The sequence below is a fragment of the Salvelinus sp. IW2-2015 genome, linkage group LG21 (genome assembly GCF_002910315.2).
Source record: "Salvelinus sp. IW2-2015 linkage group LG21, ASM291031v2, whole genome shotgun sequence".
NCBI lineage: Eukaryota > Metazoa > Chordata > Actinopteri > Salmoniformes > Salmonidae > Salvelinus > Salvelinus sp. IW2-2015.
In genome coordinates this window covers 4,854,024-4,872,827 of record NC_036861.1, presented here as the reverse complement: position 1 = coordinate 4,872,827, position 18,804 = coordinate 4,854,024, and the positions used below count along the sequence as shown (strand labels likewise).

Genomic DNA, 18,804 nt, shown 5'->3' with positions numbered 1-18,804 from the left:
TGAGCGGTATGACGGCTGCGTGGTCCCATGGTGTTTATACTTGCGTACTATTGTTTGTACAGATGAACGTGGTACCTTCAGGTGTTTGGACATTGCTCCCAAGGATGAACCTCTTTTGATTTTCCCATGATGTCAAGCAAAGAGGCACTGGGTTTCAAGGTAGGACTTGAAATACATCCACAGGTACACCTCCAATTGACTCAAATTATGTCAATTAGCCTATCAGAAGCTTCTAAAGCCATGACATTCTTTTCTGGAATTTTCCAAGCTGTTTAAAGGCACAGTCAACTTAGTGTATGTAAACTTCTGACCCACTGGAATTGTGATGCTGTGAATTATAAGTGAAATAACCTGTATGTAAACAATTGTTGGAAAAATTACTTGTGTCATGCACAAAGTAGATGTCCTAACCTTCTTGCCAAAACTATAGTTTGTTAACAAGAAATTTGTGGAGTGGTTGAAAAACGAGTTTTAATGACTCCAACCTAAGTGTATGTAAACTTACGACTTCAACTGTAGGTACAGCAAATCCCCTTATTGTATGGCACACTTTTAAATGTGCCTATAGAGGCCATGCAATTCAGTACTCATCTCTAAAACAAAATAAATGTAGGTCAAAATAGTCCATATTAACAAAGGAAATGGAAGGACTAACAGTATAGATAGATCGCAATAAAAACTGTACCATGGAGGCTCATAATAAGTTATTGGAAAAACAGAAATAAATGGAGGAACTTATTCAAGAAAGATCAAGTGTAATATATTATAAAAAATAAAGCGAACTGGATGGAATATGGGGAAAATGCACCAAATTCTTTTTTAATCTTCAACATAGAAATGCTACCAAAAATAATTTACTGAAACTTGTTGGAAATTAAGGTCACAGTTATGAAAACTTAGGACACTAAAGAGGCCTTTCTACTGACTCTGAAAAACACCAAAAGAAAGATTTCCAGGGTCCCTGCTCATCTGCGTGAACGTGCCTTAGGCATGCTGCAAGGAGGCATGAGGACTGCAGATGTGGCCAGGGCAATAAATTGCAATGTCCGTACTGTGAGACGCCTAAGACAGCGCTACAGGGAGACAGGACAGCTGATCGTCCTCGCAGTGGCAGACCACGTGTAACAGCACTTGCATAGGATCGGTACATCCGAACATCACACCTGCGGGACAGGTACAGGATGGCAACAACAACTGCCCGAGTTACACCAGGAATGCACACTCTCTCTATCAGTGCTCAGACTGTCCGCAATAGGCTGAGAGAGGCTGGACTGAATTAGCGTTACACCGAGGCCTGTACTCTGGAGCGGGATCGATTTGGAGGTGGAGGGTCCGTCATGGTCTGGGGCGGTGTCACAGCATCATCGGACTGAGATTGTTGTCATTGCAGGCAATCTCAACGCTGTGCATTACAGGGAAGACATCCTCCTCCCTCATGTGGTACCCTTCCTGCAGGCTCATCCTGACATGACCCTCCAGCATGACAATGCCACCAGCCATACTGCTCGTTCTGTGCGTGATTTCCTGCAAGACAGGATTGTCAGTGTTCTGCCATGGCCAGTGAAGAGCCCGAATCTCAATCCCATTGAGCACGTCTGGGACCTGTTGGATCGGAGGGTGAGGGCTAGGGCCATTCCCCTCAGAAATGTCCAGGAACTTGCAGGTGCCTTGGTGGAAGAGTGAGGTAACATCTCACAGCAAGAACTAGCAAATCTGGTGCAGTCCATGAGGAGGAGATGCACTGCAGTATTTAATGCAGCTGGTGGCTACACCAGATACTGACTGTTACTTTTTATTTTGCCACCCCCCCCCCTTTGTTCAGGGACACATTATTCAATTTCTGTTAGTAACATGTCTGTGGAACTTGTTCAGTTTATGTCTCAGTTGTGGAATGTTCATACAAATATTTACACATGTTAAGTTTGCAAAAAATAAAGGCGTTGGAGCCTGTCGAGCTTGCTAAGGCATAGGAGCCTGCTGAGCAAACCAAGTTTTGGGAGCCTGACGAGCCGGCTGAGGCATGGGAGCCTGGCGAGCCAGCTGAGGCATGGGAGCCTGCTGAGCNAGTTTTGGGAGCCTGACGAGCCGGCTGAGGCATGGGAGCCTGGCGAGCCAGCTGAGGCATGGGAGCCTGCTGAGCAAACCAAGTTTTGGGAGCCTTTCACGCCAGCTGAGGCATTGGAGCCTGACGAGCTAGCTGAGGCATCCTCGGTAGACTCGGAAACGGACACTTGCTGGGGCAACCGAGTCTTGTAAACCTGACGAGCCAGCTGAGACATGGAAGCCTGAAGAGCCAGCTGAGGCATCCCCGGTTGCTCCGGTAGCGGCACCAGGACCCGACGTCACCTACACTAACAAAATACAAAAAATACTTCCCTTTGGTGAGCCGTTATTCTGTAACGTGTACGCAAGTTCAGGGAGTGAATTTAATAAGAAATAATACATAGAACAAAACAAGAAACACGAGTAGCGTACATACATGAAACAATGGAACAGAAACAATGACGCCTAGGGAAAGAACCAAAGGGAGTGACATATATAGGGAAGGTAATCAGGCAGGTGATTGAGTCCCGGCTGAGTCTGATGAGGTGCTGATGCATGTAATGATGGTGACAGGTGTGCGTAATAAGGACAGCCTGGCGACCTCAAGTGCCGGAGAGGGAGTATATGTGACAATATATTATATATTTGAGATTCTTCAAAGCAGCCACCCTTTGCCTTGATGACAGCTTTGCACACTCTTGGCATTCTCTCAACTAGCTTCGCTACAGAATGCTGTGGTAGCCATGCTGGTTAAGTGTGCCTTGAATTCTAAATAAATCACCAACATTGTCACCAGCAAAGCACCCCCACACCATCACACCTCCTCCTCCATGCTTCATGGTGGGAACCACACATGCGGAGATCATCCGTTGACCTACTCTGCGTCTCACAAAGACACAGCGGTTGGAACCAAAAATCCCGAATTTGGACTCTCTTCTTCTTATTGGTGACCTTTGGTAGTGGTTTCTTTATAGCAATTCGACCATGAAGGCCTGATTCACGCAGTCACCTCTTAACAGTTGAGGTTGAGATGTGTCTGTTACTTGAACTCTGTGAAGCGTTTATTTGGGATGCAATTTCAGAGGCTGGTAACTGTAATGAACTTATCCCCTGCAGCATAGGTAACTCTGGGTCTTCCTTTCCTGTGGCGGTCCTCATTGACTAACCTTCATGTCTTAAAGTAATGATGGACTGTCATTTCTCTCTGTGCTGTTCTTGCCATAATATGAACTTGGTCTTTTACCAAATAGGGCTATCTTCTGTATACCAACCCTACCTTGTCACAACACAATTGATTGGCTCAAACACATTAAGAAGGAAAGAAATTCCACAAATGAACTTTTAACAAGGCACACCTGTTAATTGAAATGCATTCCAGGTGACAATCTCATGAAGCTGGTTGAGAGAATGCCAAGAGTGTGCAAAACTGTCATCAAGGCAAAAGGTGGCTACTTTGAAGAATCTTAAATATAAAACGTATTTTGATTTGTTTAACACTTTTTTGGTTACTACATGATTCCATATGTGTTATTTCATATTTCTGATGTCTTCACTATTATTCTACAATATAAAAGATAGTAAAAATAAAGAAAAACAATGCATGGTACTGTATATGTATGTGTATGTATGTATAAGTATGTGTATATGTATGTATATTTATATGTATGTGTATAAATACAGTTGAAGTCGGAAGTTTACATACACTTAGGTTGGAGTCATGAAAACTCGTTTTTCAACCACTCCACAAATTTCTTGTTAACAAACTATAGTTTTGGCAAGTCGGTTAGGACATCTACTTTATGCATGACACAAGTAATTGTTTACAGACAGATTATTTCACTTAGAATTCACTGTATCACAATTCCAGTGGGTCAGAAGTTTACATACACTAAGTTGACTGTGCCTTTAAACAGCTTGGAAAATGAAGTCATGGCTTTAGAATCTTCTGATAGGCTAATTGACATAATTTGAGTCAATTGGAGGTGTACCTGTGGATGTATTTCAAGTCCTACCTTCGAACTCAGTGCCTCTTTGCTTGACATCATGGGAAAATCTAAAGAAATCAGCCAAGACCTCAGAAAAAAATGTCGACCTCCACAAGTCTGGTTCATCCTTGAGAGCAATTTCCAAACGCCTGAAGGTACCACGTTAATCTGTACAAACAGTAGTACGCAAATATAAACACCATGGGACCACGCAGCTGTCATACCGCTCAGGAAGGAGACAAGGTCCGTCTCCTAGAGATTAACGTACTTTGGTGCGAAAAGTGCAAATCAATCCCAGAACAACAGCAAAGGACCTTGTGAAGATGCTGGAGGAAACAGGTACAAAAGTATCTATATCCACAATAAAACGAGTTCTATATCGACATAACCTGAAAGGCCGCTCAGCAAGGAAGAAGCCACTGCTCCAAAACCGCCATAAAAAAAGCCAGACTACGGTTGGGGACAGAGATCATACTTTTTGGAGAAATGTCCTCTGGTCTGATGAAACAAAAATAGAACTGTTGGCCATTATGACCATCGTTATGTTTGGAGGAAAAAGGGGGAGGCTTGCAAGCCGAAGAACAACATCCCAACCGTGAAGCACAGGGGTGGCATCATCGTGTTGTGGGGGTGCTTTGCTGCAGGAGGGACTGGTGCATCATGAGGGAGGAAAAATATGTGGATATATTGAAGCAACATCTCAAGACATCAGTRAGGAAGTTAAAGCTTGGTCGCAAATCGGTTTTCAAATGGACAATAACCCCAAGCATACTTCCAAAGTTGTGGCAAAATGGCTTAAGGACAACAAAGTCAAGGTATTGGAGTGGCCATCACAAAGCCTTGACCTCAGTCCCATTGAAAATTTGTGGGCAGAACTGAAAAAGCGTCTGCGAGCAAGGAGGCCTACAAACCTGACTCAGTTACACCAGCTCTGTCAGGAGGAATGGTCCAAAATTCACCCAACTTATTGTGGGAAGCTTGTGGAAGGCTACCCGAAATGTTTCACCCACGTTAAACAATTTAAAGGCAATGCTACCAAATACTAATTGAATGTATGTAAACTTCTGACCCACTGGGAATGTGATGAAATAAAAGCTGAAATAAATCATTCTCTCAACTATTGATCTGACTTAAAATAAAGTGGTGATCCTAACTGACCTAAGACAGGGAATATTTACTAGGATTAAATGTCAGGAATTGTGAAAAACCAAGTTTAAATGTAGTTGGCTAAGGTGTATGTAAACTTCCGACAAAATATATGGGGGATTGGAAATGATGCAGACAATAACGTTGATGGAAGCTACAATCTATCTGCAATATTATTTACCCCCTAAAAGAATTATAACAAATAAATAAAACATGTAAAAAAGGTCTAGACATATCACCTGATGACAAATAAATATTGTTGCTGTGAGTGAGTTCAGATCATTTAAGTCATTTCATTAGTAAAGATTTTAACCTTGTGGGGACACACAATTCAGTCCCATTCAAAATCTTACACATGCATGTTATTCAACCATTGCACCCACACTGCTCGCGGGTGTCAGCGAGCGTCTGTGTGGCCATGCGCTACAATAGAAACCGGTTCTATTTGTGACGCTCATCACGCTGCAAGTTGGCCTCTCCCATCTCATAGGTTTTTAGGAGCATATACCCACATGGGTGATTGAAAGATGAATTTAGGTCCACACTCCGGAAGGTTGTAGTAATACTGTGAAGTTGGTTGCCAACCGCCATATTAAGTCCAAAATAAGAAGAAGAAGTCTGAAGGAAAGAGGAGAGATGACGAGAAACTCATTCGGTTTACCGTTTTATCTGTGGATTAATTGCCGGACTTGAGGACCTTGTGCATTTCAGGTAAAATAACAACCCAATGTTTATATCCCAGGACAAATGAGCTAGCAACAGCAAGTTAGCTAAATTGCCACAAACGTTTAAGGCTTTTCGACCTGTCCCCAAATTAATATAATTGATACAGAGTTTGTTTTGATATTTCAACCTGCGTGTCCTGATCGTGTCTGGTGTGGGGGTACAAAATCAACACAGGCGCGAGTAGTTTGGTCAGCATGTAAACGCCCTAACGCCTAACCCTAATTCTAACCCTAACACTAATTCTAACCTTAACCCTAAACCGCCTAGAAATAGCATTTGACCTTGTGGGGACCAACAAAATCCCCAGTAGGTCAATTTTTTTGGGGGACTTCTGGTTCCCACAAGAACAGTTAAACGAACACACACACGCACACAGTCTTGTACAGCTAACCTTGTGGGGACATACAATTCAGTCCTATTCAAAATCCTATTTTCCCTAACCCCTAACTCTAAACCTAACCCTAATCCTAACCCGTACTCTTACCCTAACCCTAACCCTAACCTTAACCCTAACCCAAAAACCTAAACTTTATCCTAACCCTAAACCTAACCCTAGCTCCTAACCCTAACCCTACAACTAACCCTAGCTCCTAACTTTAATATTTAACTTAATTCTAACCCTAACACTAATTCTAACCTTTAACCCTAAACCCCCTAGAAATAGCATTTGACCTTGTGGGGACTAACAAAATGTCCCCAGCTGGTCAACTTTTTGTTCGTTTACTATTCTTGTAGGGACTTCTGGTCCCCACAAGAATAGTTAAACACGTACACACACACACACACACCACACACACACACACACACACACACACACACACACACACACACACACACACACACAGTGCTTCTACACCTGCATTGCTTGCTGTTTGGGGTTTTAGGGTGGGTTTCTGTACAGCACTTTGATATATCAGCTGACGTAAGAAGGGCTATATAAATCATTTGATTTGATTTAAAGTGTCACCCTACCCTGGCAAGTATAACCATCACCCACGAAGCCGGACAGACAGGAGCAGATATAGGCAGACGCCCCCGTGTAGCTACAACGTGCCCTCTCTGGGATGTCGCAGTTATTGGTACCCCTCTGGCAGTGGTCTATGGGACGGTCCACTTCTACAAAGGATAGGGGGGAAAGGGAGAGGCAGATTTTAGACTTGGTGGAGACAGGAATACCCTGAATTCTTTGTTTGATGAAACTCAAACTATAAAAAGGAGTAACAAATGTGAGAAATTTCTCAGTAGACTGTTTGATAGACTAATGAAAACAACAGATGAATAGACTGAAATAGCATAGAAACTCTTAAATTTGAGTTTAAGATGAATATATAGATGCTATGAAACAATCTGTAAAAGGTTACTGTATTTAGAGCGTGTATTAAGTTAAGCAACAGAGTTATATTGGAGGTCATCCAAACAACAACACAGCTGCAAACACGCCTTTTCAGCACTACATACCGACACAGGTCTTGCCATCGCTGGCGAACTGGAAACCGTCCATACACTCGCAGCGGAATGTTCCCGGTTGGTTGTTGCATATGACGTGAGAACCACAGATCTCTGGCATCTCTCTGCACTCGTCAATGTCTACAAAATGAACACATTCAATTCAATTCAACTCAACTCAACTCAATTCAAACAACTTTATTTGTATCCATAAGAGCAATTCTGTTGCACCAGATGAATGTTTACTGCAAGGCATATCAACAGCCATAATAATAATGACATTATTTCATTGCATATTTGTAATAAATTATTTTACGTGATAATTTGTGTCATTTGTAGTATATGTAACAATATACTGTACATTACAGTATATTAATAATATTAATTATTAGTGATGGGGCATTTCTGATGACATTTCCTATGCTACAGTCTGTCTCAGTCCTGTAGTACTTGCTTATCTCTTTGGGCGGTCTTGCCTTTTGCTGATGTAAAGCGTCTCTGAGTTCTTAGAAAGTGCAAAATAAGCCAAATGCAATATCATCCCCACTACTATGAAGATGCCATCTTACTAATATTAACTGTTTTTTTATGAAGATCAGTCATGAAAGGTAATGAGCTGTTTTCACACCAAATGTACAGATCTAGGATCAGCTCGCCCAATCCTAACCTTCCCCCAATCCGTAGTGGGGAAATTGCTAAACTGACCGAAGATCAATGTCTAGGGAAACTTCACTTTTAGTCCTATTACAGCTAGTATTTATTAAAAAAAATTGCTACAATTGGTATGCTCTGCTACTGAAATTGTTTAAGGAAATAAAGTACTCTTTATTTCAAAGAATCCCTATGAAACCGATAAGTTTATTAGATAATGAAGTAATAAAGTTACTACCACGCATTCTTTAGTGAATTTCCAGGTAAATAGGTTAAATGAAGTAGAACCCAAACTTCAATAGACTATTCCCCATGTCCCTTATGCATCAGCTGGTGTAGGTTTAAGCTGATGTGTATAGTGTGCAGGGCCCCTACCATAGCACTGACGTCCGTCCCCAGTGAAACCAGTGGAACACTCGCAGGTGAACTGGATGCCTTCTCCGGGTCTGCAGGCGGCATTGGTGTCGCAGCCGTGTCTGCCGGTGAAACATGGGTTCTGCTCTGGTGGGCCACCTGTCAATCAAAACAAACGTCCATTCTCTTGAGGGGCAGCAGTGGGTTCCGTGTTAGTGGGTGATGCCATCAATGCCTAGTTCAGGGTTAGTTCTGATGTTATAGCTAGAATTTAAGCAAAATAGTTGCAGTAAACATGGTAGGGACCAATTGGTTGGACAAACAGCAATTCAGTTATAGGCTACATGTAGTCCTTCAGTAAGGCTTTTGTGTGGCTGTTTTCAGATTATGGATTTTGTAAATCAAGGGATCAGGGGAGTTCTACTTTGGAGTTACTTCAGTCTTTGGATACTTCAGTCTGAAAAGCCACAGTATAGTACTAGAACCTGAAATGAATAGACTCCTAGTAACCCTCACGTTAGTTATTGTTGGAAATGGCTTACGCTGTGGAATATCTGGACAAGATGTCGTGACATCACACACACAAACACACAATGTCTCAGTTTTGAAGACACAGGCATGTAAGTCACCTCTCCTGGCTGTTAGAAGGGACATGCAGACCGCTTATCAGACAGCTGCTNGCTCTGGTGGGCCACCTGTCAATCAAAACAAACGTCCATTCTCTTGAGGGGCAGCAGTGGGTTCCGTGTTAGTGGGTGATGCCATCAATGCCTAGCTCAGGGTTAGTTCTGATGTTATAGCTAGAATTTAAGTGAAATAGTTGCAGTAAACATGGAATGGACCTGGAATGGCAATTCACTTATAGGCTACATATAGTCCTTCAGTAAGGCTTTTGTGTGGCTGTTTTCAGATGATGGATTTTGTAAAACAAGGGATCAGGGGAGTTCTACTTTGGAGTTACTTCAGTCTTCGGATACTTCAGTCTGAAAAGCCACAGTATAGTACTACAACCTGAAATGAATAGATCCCTAGTAACCCTCACTTTAGTTATTGTTGGAAATGGCTTACGCTGTGGAATAGCTGGACAAGATGTTGTGACATCACACACAGACACACACACAATGTCTCAGTTTTGTAGACACAGGCATGTAAGACACCTATCCTGACTGTTAGACGTGCCGACCGCTTATCAGACGGCTGCTTATTGAGGGGGGGGGGGCACGTTTGAAGTCCCTGCTCCTCCAGACCCCATTGCGTCCTCACAGGAAACTTGGCACAGATGTTACACTTTTGCCAATAAACTCCAGCTGAGTCAAGTTTGCTTGCATAACCTACCCCCGGCCCCCTGACCGCCACCCCATCCCCTATGTACCTTCACCCCTCTCCCGGTGCCTTCCTCTTGCCCTCCCCCACTCTCCCCCTTCTTCTTACACCTCCTACCTGCAGTAAATAACCTTGTGTGAACTGACGCACAGCCCCTTGTTTACCTTAGCCGTTAACCTTTACCCTGTCAAGGATTTGGGTGTCTTTGAAAGGCCAGCTGAGGAAATACAACAACACAAGGTTTTGGTTTACCTACAGATAATGTTACTCAACAGATAATTACTATTCTTTTGGCTCGACATTCCATACTGTGTATAGTCAGGAATTCAAATGCTCTTGACGAGAAATGTATGTAATACGAGGGTCCATTGAGACAACAAATGAGTGGTAACAACAACCCCCAGATGTCTAAAGAAGACACACGTATGAGTAGAGACAGAAGAATCTGTTGGGAAAATGTATACTGTTACAATCGCAGGTCCTGATCCTAGTCTCTTAGAACCAGCTGTCCTGTAAACACCAGCAAGAATCATTAGGAACCACCGGTGTCTTTGGTTTTCCCGTTTGACGTCAACACGTGTCATAATAATAATGTGATTCATAGATGCTACTGAATGCAAGTGCAACGAAAACGACAATGGAAAGGCTACAATTCTTCCAGTGAAGGCATGTTTTGCATTTCCATTTCCATCCGCCACACCACACTCACACACAGCAGCATCCACCAGTCACAAAATAAGAATACACTTTCATACGCTCCCCATTACACACATTTGACCAATCAACCTTCTTTACATCTTCAGCATTGGAATCACTACAAAAATGTTGTATGATCTCTTAAACACTATGTTAGGCCCTGCCTTGGAACTTCAGCTTTTCTGGAGACAGCTATTTTATCGTGGTCACTACATCCAATGGGTGTGGATGCACCTTTAGCACAAAGTTCTGCAGCATTACAAAAATATAATCAATACACGTGGGTGATATACAGTAGTTTCTGTACTGTTTGTAAACACCCTGGTAGCTTGATTAATAACCTGAAGCAGATTACAGGCATTGGTTACAGTAAGCAGTTTCTTCTTGAGTGGACAACTTGATGAAAACCGATATTTTTTAGGTCACCCGGGAAAATAGACCTCTCTGTTAACATCATATACGCTATCAAGCATTGCACACATATTATCCGGATAATGTTAGCACTTGGTGGCCAATAGCAGCACCCCAAAAGAAGAGGCTTTAGATGAGGCGGGTGAAACTGCAACCACAACACCAGAACAACTTTAGGCAAGACATCCTCTCTGAGCTTCACTGGAATTTGGCTCTGACTTTTTCCACATTTTGTTACGTTACCCCTCGTAAAAATCACTCATCAATCGACACACAATACCACATAATGTCAAAGCAAAAACATGTTGATAGATTTCTTTGCAAATGTATTTAAAAAAAATGAAATATTACATTTACATAAGTATTCAGACCCTTTACTCAGTACTTTGTTGAAGCACCTTTGGCAGCGATTACAGCCTTGAGTCTTCTTGGGTATGACGCTACAAGCTTGGCACACCTATATTTGGGGAGTTTCTGCCATGCTATTTTCAGGTCTCCAGAGATATTCGATCAGGTTCAAGTCCGGACTCTGGCTGGGCCACTCAAAGACATTCAGAGACTTGTCCTGAAGCCACTCCTGCATTGTCTTGGCTGCGTGCTTAGGATCGTTGTCCTGTTGGAAGGTGAACATTTGTCCCAGTCTGAGGTCCTGAGTGCTTGGAGCAGGTTTTCATCAAGGATCTCTCTGTACTTTGATCCGTTCATCTTTCCCTCGATCCTGACTAGTTTCCCAGTCCCTACCACTGAAAAACATCCCCACAGCATGATGCTGCCACCACAGTGCTTCACCGTAGGGATGGTGCCAGGTTTCCTCCAGGCGTGATGCTTGGCATTCAGGCCAAAGAGTTCAATCTTGGTTTCATCAGACCAGAGAATCTTGTTTCTCATGGTCTGAGAGTCCTTTAGGTGCCTTTTGGCAAACTCCAAGCGGGCTGTCATGTGCCTTTTACTGAGAAGTGGCTTCCATCTGCCCAATCTACCATAAAGGCCTGATTGGTGGAGTGCTGCAGAGATGGTTGTCATTCTGGAAGGTTCTCCCATCTCCACAGAGGAACTCTGGAGCTCTGACAGAGTGACTTTCGGGTTCTTGGTCACCTCCCTTACAAGGCCCTTCTCCCCTGATTGCTCAGTTTGGCCGGGCGGCCAGCTCTAGGAAGAATCTTGGTGGTTCCAGGCTTCTTCCATTTAAGAATGATGTAGGCCACTGTGTTCTTGGAGACCTTCAATACTGCAGAAATGTTTTGCTACCCTTCCCCAGATCTGTGCCTTGACACAATCCGGTCTTGGAGCTCTACGGACAATTCCTTCAACCTCATGGCTTGGTTTTTGCCCTGACATGCACTGTCAACTGTGGGATCTTATATAGACAGTTGTGTGCCTTTCCAAACCATATCCAATCTCAAGGATGATCAATGGAAACATAATGCACCTGAGCTTAATTTTGAGTCTCATAGCAAAGGGTCTGAATACTTATGTAAATAAAGTTTCTTTGTTTTAATACATTTACAAACATTTCTAAATTTGTTTTCACTTTGTCATTATTGGGTATTGTATGTAGATTGATGAGGAAAACATGTCAATCTCTTTTAGAATAAGGCTGTAACATAACAAAATGTGGGAAAAGGGTAGGGGTCTGAATACTTTCCGAATGCACTGTATACAGAGACACCTCCCCTATATGTATTCATGTCTGTCCTATGGATATTAATATCCCTGTATTGCTGCTGCTGTGTTGACAAATGAATTAACTAAGTGAGTCTAAGTGATGGCTAATATACACTATATAAACAAAAGTATGTGGACACTCCTTCAAATTAGTGGATTTGGGTATTTCAGCCACACCAGACTTTCAACTTGGCATAGTCAAAGGATACCACCTTGTTCGTCAAATTTCTGCCCTGCTAGAGCTGCCCCGGTCAACTGTAAGTGCTGTTATTGTGAAGTGGAAACGTCAAGAAGCAACACCGGCTCAGTTGTGAAGTGGTAAGCCACACAAGCTCACAGAATGGGACTGCCAAGTGCTGAAGTATGCAGCGCATTAAAATTGTCTGTACTCGGTTGCAACACTCACTACCAAGTTCCAAACTGCCTCTGGAAGCAACGTCAGCACAAGAACTGTTTGTCGGGAGCTTCATGAAATGGGTTTCCATGGCCGAACAGCCACACACAAGCCTAAGATCGCGCAATGCCAAGCGTCGGCTGGAGTGGTGTAAAGCCTGCCGCCATTGGACTCTGGAGCAGTGGAAATGCTTTCTCTGGAGTGATTAGTCATGCTTCACCATCTGGCAGTCCGACGGACAAATCTGTATTCGGCGGATGTCAGGAGAAGGAGAATGCTACCTGCCTGAATGCATAGTGCCAACTTTAACGTTTTCTGGGGGAGGAATAATGGTCTGGGGCTGTTTTTCATGGTTTGGGCTAGGCCCCTTAGTTCCAGTGAAGTGAACTATTAACGCTACAGCACACAATGACCTTCTAGATGATTCTGTGCTTCCAACTTTGTGGCAACAGTTTGGGTAAGGGCCTTTCCTGTTTCAGCATGACAATACCCTTGTGGACAAAGCGAGGTCCATACAGAAATGGTTTGTCGAGATCGGTGTGGAATAACTTGACTGGCCTGCACAAAGCCCTGACCTCAACCCCATTTGGGATGAATTGGAACGCCAACTGTGAACCAGACCTATTCGGCCAACATCAGAGCCCGACCTAACTAATGCTCTTGTGGCTGAATGGAAGCAAGTCCCTGCACCAATGTTCCAACATCTAGTGGAAAGCCTTCCCAGAACAGTGGAGGCTGCTAAAACAGCAAAGGTGGGACCAACTCCATATTAATGCCCACGATTTTGGAATGGGATGTTCGACGAGCAGGTGTCCAGATACTTTTGGTCATGTAGTGTATGAATGCTACCTGAGATTAGCAGGTTATTGATTTCACAAATCATATTTCTTAGGCTGCATGTAGTAATATGGACTATTTATTGCCCTTTCCTGTGTAGCTTATTAGAGATAGACATAATATGGGAAACCACAAACAAAGCATGCCGTCAATCAGGATGCAGGGGTTAGGCTATGAACCCATCTGCTTGGTTCTCTCACCCCTTCCAGGCTTTTGGGTGGGAGAACAATGAGCCTGTGGTTACAGATGTACGCAATGTCCCCACGCTCTCTGGCAGCTTTCATAGCTGGGATCAGTTTCAGAGTAGTCCTCGTTGAGGAAGATGTTGGTTCCTCTCCATAACAACCACCTTGTCTTTGTACCTCAGGAACTTTACCACTATTGACCTGGGTCTGTCACCTGGGCCAGAGGTAGGTTTTCCAATCCTGTGGGCACACTCCACCTCAATCTTCTTCTGATCTATCTGCAGCTTGTCATCGATTATTTTTCTCACTTTCTCCTCAGACTCCGTTCAGGTCTTGTGTGGAGACTGGGATTTCATCCACAACAATGTTATTTTGCCTTGATTGTCCTTCTTGGTACTCCTGTTTGCCTGTCATTACTAACATCGATCATACAAATCCATTTTTTCAAATCCACACAGGGCTTCCACCATCATTTAAATTTAAGCATCATGTGTCAGTCTTACAGCCACATCCAGCCAAACATAGAGGATAAGCCATACAGTATTTATTTTTTTACATTTATTTAACCAGGTAAGCTAGTTGAGAACAAGTTCTCATTTACAACTGCGACCTGGCCAAGATAAAGCAAAGCAGTGCGACACAATCAACAACACAGAGTTACACATGGAATAAACAAACATACAGTCAATAACACAATAGAAAAAAAGAAAGTCTATATACAGTAGTCTATAGACAGTGTGTGCAAATGGCGTGAGGTGGTAAGGCAATAAATAGGCCAAAGTAGCGAAGTAATTACAATTTATTAGATTAACACTGGAGTGATAAATGAGCAGATGGTGATGTGCAAGTAGAGATACTGGTACAAAAGAGCAGAAAAGTAAATAAAAACAATATGGGGATGAGGTAGGTAGATTGGGTGGGCTATTAACAGATGGACTATGTACATCTGCAGCAATCGGTAGATGCTCAGATAGCTGATGTTTAAAGTTAGTGAGGGAAATATAAGTCTCCAGCTTCAGCGATTTTTGCAATTCGTTCCGGTCACTGGCAGCAGAGAACTGGAAGCAAAAGCGGCCAAAGTAGGTGTTGGCTTTGGGGATGACCATTGAGATGGAGCTGTTGGCCGGGGTTGGGGTAGCCAGGAGGAAAGCATGGCCAGCCGTAGAGAAATGCTTATTGAAATGTTCGTTTATCATGGATTTATCGGTGGTGACCGTGTTACCTAGCCTCAGTGCAATGGGCAGCTGGGAGGAGGTGCTCTTGTTCTCCATGGACTTTACAGTGTCCCAGAACTTTTTGGAGTTAGAGCTACAGGATGCAAATTTCTGTTTGAAAAAGCTAGCCTTTGCTTTCCTGACTGACTGCGTGTATTGGTTCCTGACTTCCCTGGACAGTTGCATATCGCAAGGACTATTCGATGCTATTGCAGTCCGCCACAGGATGTTTTTGTGCTGGTCAAGGGCAGTCAGGTCTGGAGTGAACCAAGGGCTATATCTGTTTTTAGTTCTACATTTTTTGAAAGGGGCATGCTTATTTAAGATGGTGAGGAAATTACTTTTAAAGAACGACCAGGCATCCTCAACTGACGGGATGAGGTCAATATCCTTCCAGGATACCCGGGCCAGGTCGATTAGAAGTGTTTTAGGGAGCGTTTGACAGTGATGAGGGGTGGTCGTATGACCGCGGACCCATAGCGGATGCAGGCAATGAGGCAGTGATCGCTGAGATCCTGATTGAAAACAGCAGAGGTGTAGTTGGAGGGCAAGTTGGTCAGGATAATATCTATGAGGGTGCCCATGTTTACAGATTTAGGGTTGTACCTGGTGAGTTCCTTGATGATTTATGTAGCGGGAAATTTAGCAGAAAGGTAGCAGAACATTAGCACAACTTTAGCTGATGATTATCAGTATCTACATGATAGGCTACACTCACTGAGGATGGGCCCAATCCTGTTAGCAGAGGGTTACCAGAACATTGGCAGAATATCAACAGAAGGTTAACGGAACTAGCAGAACATTTGCTGAACATTAGAAGAACGTGAACACAACTAGCAGAACATAAGCACAAGGTTAGCATAACATTATAGGAGAACATGAACAAAGATTAGCAGTAACACAAGGGGTTCTACTCACTGTGGATGGAGCCGATCTTGTTGCTCATAGCGTAGCGGATCAGCTGGTTGCCCGAGTCGTACATGACGAAGATCTGGTCGACGCTGAGCTGCTGGGTAGACTGCACGGCCCTGACCTCCTCGTCATTGGGACAGCTCTGGTAGGTGATGGTCTGACGCCACTGGTAGGTCTTGGTCTGGACACTGCCATCCGGTAGGCTCACGGTGTAGTCGCGGTTGGAGGAGGAGGTGATCACTGAAGAGAATATGGAAAATGAAGTGTTACTACATTGAACGTCCATATACAGTTGGTATCATAAGTATTCACCACCCTTGTTTTTTTCACATTTTGTTGCGTTACAAAGTGGGATTTGATTTTGATTTGATTTCGAATTTATTTAAATAGATTTCATTTAGAAGTTTTGTCATTGATCTAGACAAAACAGTCCATAATGTCAAAGTGAAAAGAAAATGTAACACATTTTTTCTAATTAATACTAGAACTAGAGTATAGTTGTTGCATAAGAATTCACCTCTTTTGTTTAGCCAAGCCTAAATTAGTTCAGGAGTCAAATTTGGCTTAACAAATCACATTGTATGAAATAATACGGGTTGACATTAATATTTTATGACTACCCCTTCCTCTACATACAATATCTGTAAGGTCCCTCAGTCAAGTGCTGAATTTCAAGCACAGATTCAACTACAAAGACCAGAGAGCTTTTCCAAAGCCTTATAAAGAAGGGCAGTGTTGGTAGATTGGTAACAATAACAAGTCAGACATTGAATATCTCTTTAAGCATGGCCTAGTAATAAGCATGCTGTGGATGATGTACTGAACCACCCAGACACACCAAAGGTACAGTCATCCTTCTGAACTGAGCTGCAGGACAGGAAGGAAACTACGCCATTGGTGATTGGTGATTTTAAATGGCTGTGATTGGAGAAAACTGAGGATGCAGCAACAACATTGTAGTGACTCCACAATAATGACTTAAATTAACAATACAAATGTGCAAAATAAATACAGAATAGTCCAAAACATGTATCCTGTATGCAACCAGGCAATAACATACTACTGCAATAAAAGCATGCAAAGGAATATACTTTTTGGCCTAAATGGAAAGTCTTATGTTTGGTGCCAATCCAACACAACACATCACTGAGTAATTGCCTCCTTATTGTCAAGCATAGTGGTGGCTGCATCATGGTATGGGTATTCTTGAGGCAAAGACTGGGGAGTTTTCAGGATAAATAGAAACGGGATGGAGCTAATAACAGGCAAAATCCTAGAGGAAAACCTGGTTCATTCTGCTTTCCAATAAACACTGGACAACAACCTAAAACACAAGGCAAAATCTACACTGGAGTTGCTTACCAAGATACAGTTTTGACTTAAATTTGCTTGAAAATCTATGGCAAGACTTAAATATTTCTGTCTAGCCATGATCCCCAACACCTTGACAGAGCTTGAATAAACAAATATATAATAATGGGCAAATATTGCACAATCCAGGTGTGCCGAGTTCTTAGAGACGTTATCCAAGAAGACTCACAGCTGTAATTGCTGCCAAAAGTGTTTCCAAGACAATGTGTTTCATGAAAAGAATAGGAAAGACTACTATCTGGTCGCACGCAAGAGCACTTTGACTAATAACAACATTGGGATTAATGCTGACCTTTCTTATGTGATTAGATGTACTACAAACTGTGACAGTGTCGAGTTCCAGGATTGGGGTCAATTCCATTTAAATTCAGGAGATCAAAATCATTTTAGTTGACTTCCTGAATTGACTCAATTGAAATGGAATAGACCCCAAGTCTGCATTCCAAGTTATATTGGTGTGGTCGTGACTTACGGTTGCTGCCATACTGGTAGATCTCCTTGTAGGGGTCGATCTGGACAGTGGAGCCGCGTGGGACCTCAGGGAGACGGCCCTCCAGCTCGGTGCTCACCACCAGGTGGTCGTGCTCGTCGATGCCCTTGAACTCCTGCTTGATGGTCAGCCTCTCGTTGCCCGGTAAGAAGGTCACCTCGGCCTGCCTGGAGAACACGCCACCTGGAGGGGGAGAGGGGGGGGTTGAGGGTGGTTGTGGGGTTGAGGGTGTTTGTGTGTGTGTGTGTGAGCAGAGATGGGGGTGGGAGAAGAAAAGAGAGAGACAACCAAATCTCATAGGTTCTCTTCAGCTCCTGAGCACATATCTAGGATCATCTTGCCTTGCCCAAAAGTTAACCTCAACCATTATGTGATGAAACACAAAACCTAGCCGTACCTAAGATCAGCATTTAGGGGCAACTTCATTCTGCATCCCCACCCATACCTTTGAGTGTATCCCCCTACTTTTAGTTCTCCCTGGAGCCAATAACATTACACATCAAAGGGGAATATTTTGAAAGAAGTGAAGCCAGCTGGAAGCAATGAGCTTGAGCAACATTTTGAGGCCGAAAAGCAGAAAGATTGACCAAAAACGGGAACACAGAACAAAATTCCCCATAATTTCCCCCATCATCGTTCTACCTACAAATCATGTCCAAGTGGAAGACTAAAGCGGAGTTCAACTTGTTGAGGAAAGTATCAAAGAGGAAGATAGTCCTGATCACTTGGCACAATTCACTCAAACGTCCACGTATACCACTCAAAACGCCAGTAGAGAATCTACTTTCCCTGAGCAAAGAGATTGGCAGTGTCCGAATACCCTTACTTGGGTTCTAAATAGTAGGCATTTTGGGTATGCAACAAAAATTGTTTTATAGTACATATGTGAAATGTCCAAAATGCTGTATGCTTTAAATGCCAGGATGTCATACTCATTTCAGCTTTTAATCTCTTA

The 18,804-nt window shown here is 43.1% G+C and overlaps 1 protein-coding gene across 1 annotated transcript in view; it reads right to left on the bottom strand.

The window, feature by feature from the left end:
* LOC111982425 (nidogen-1-like) overlaps positions 1-18,804 on the bottom strand; it is a 78,427-nt gene that overhangs the window by 32,154 nt on the left and 27,469 nt on the right. Inside the window, exons 7-11 of the mRNA XM_024013994.2 lie at positions 17,832-18,032; positions 15,995-16,228; positions 8,373-8,510; positions 7,359-7,487; positions 6,873-7,016 (exon numbers count right to left, since the gene is read on the bottom strand). Coding sequence (XP_023869762.1) covers positions 6,873-7,016; positions 7,359-7,487; positions 8,373-8,510; positions 15,995-16,228; positions 17,832-18,032 — 846 coding nt within the window. The remainder of the gene's footprint in view (positions 1-6,872; positions 7,017-7,358; positions 7,488-8,372; positions 8,511-15,994; positions 16,229-17,831; positions 18,033-18,804) is intronic.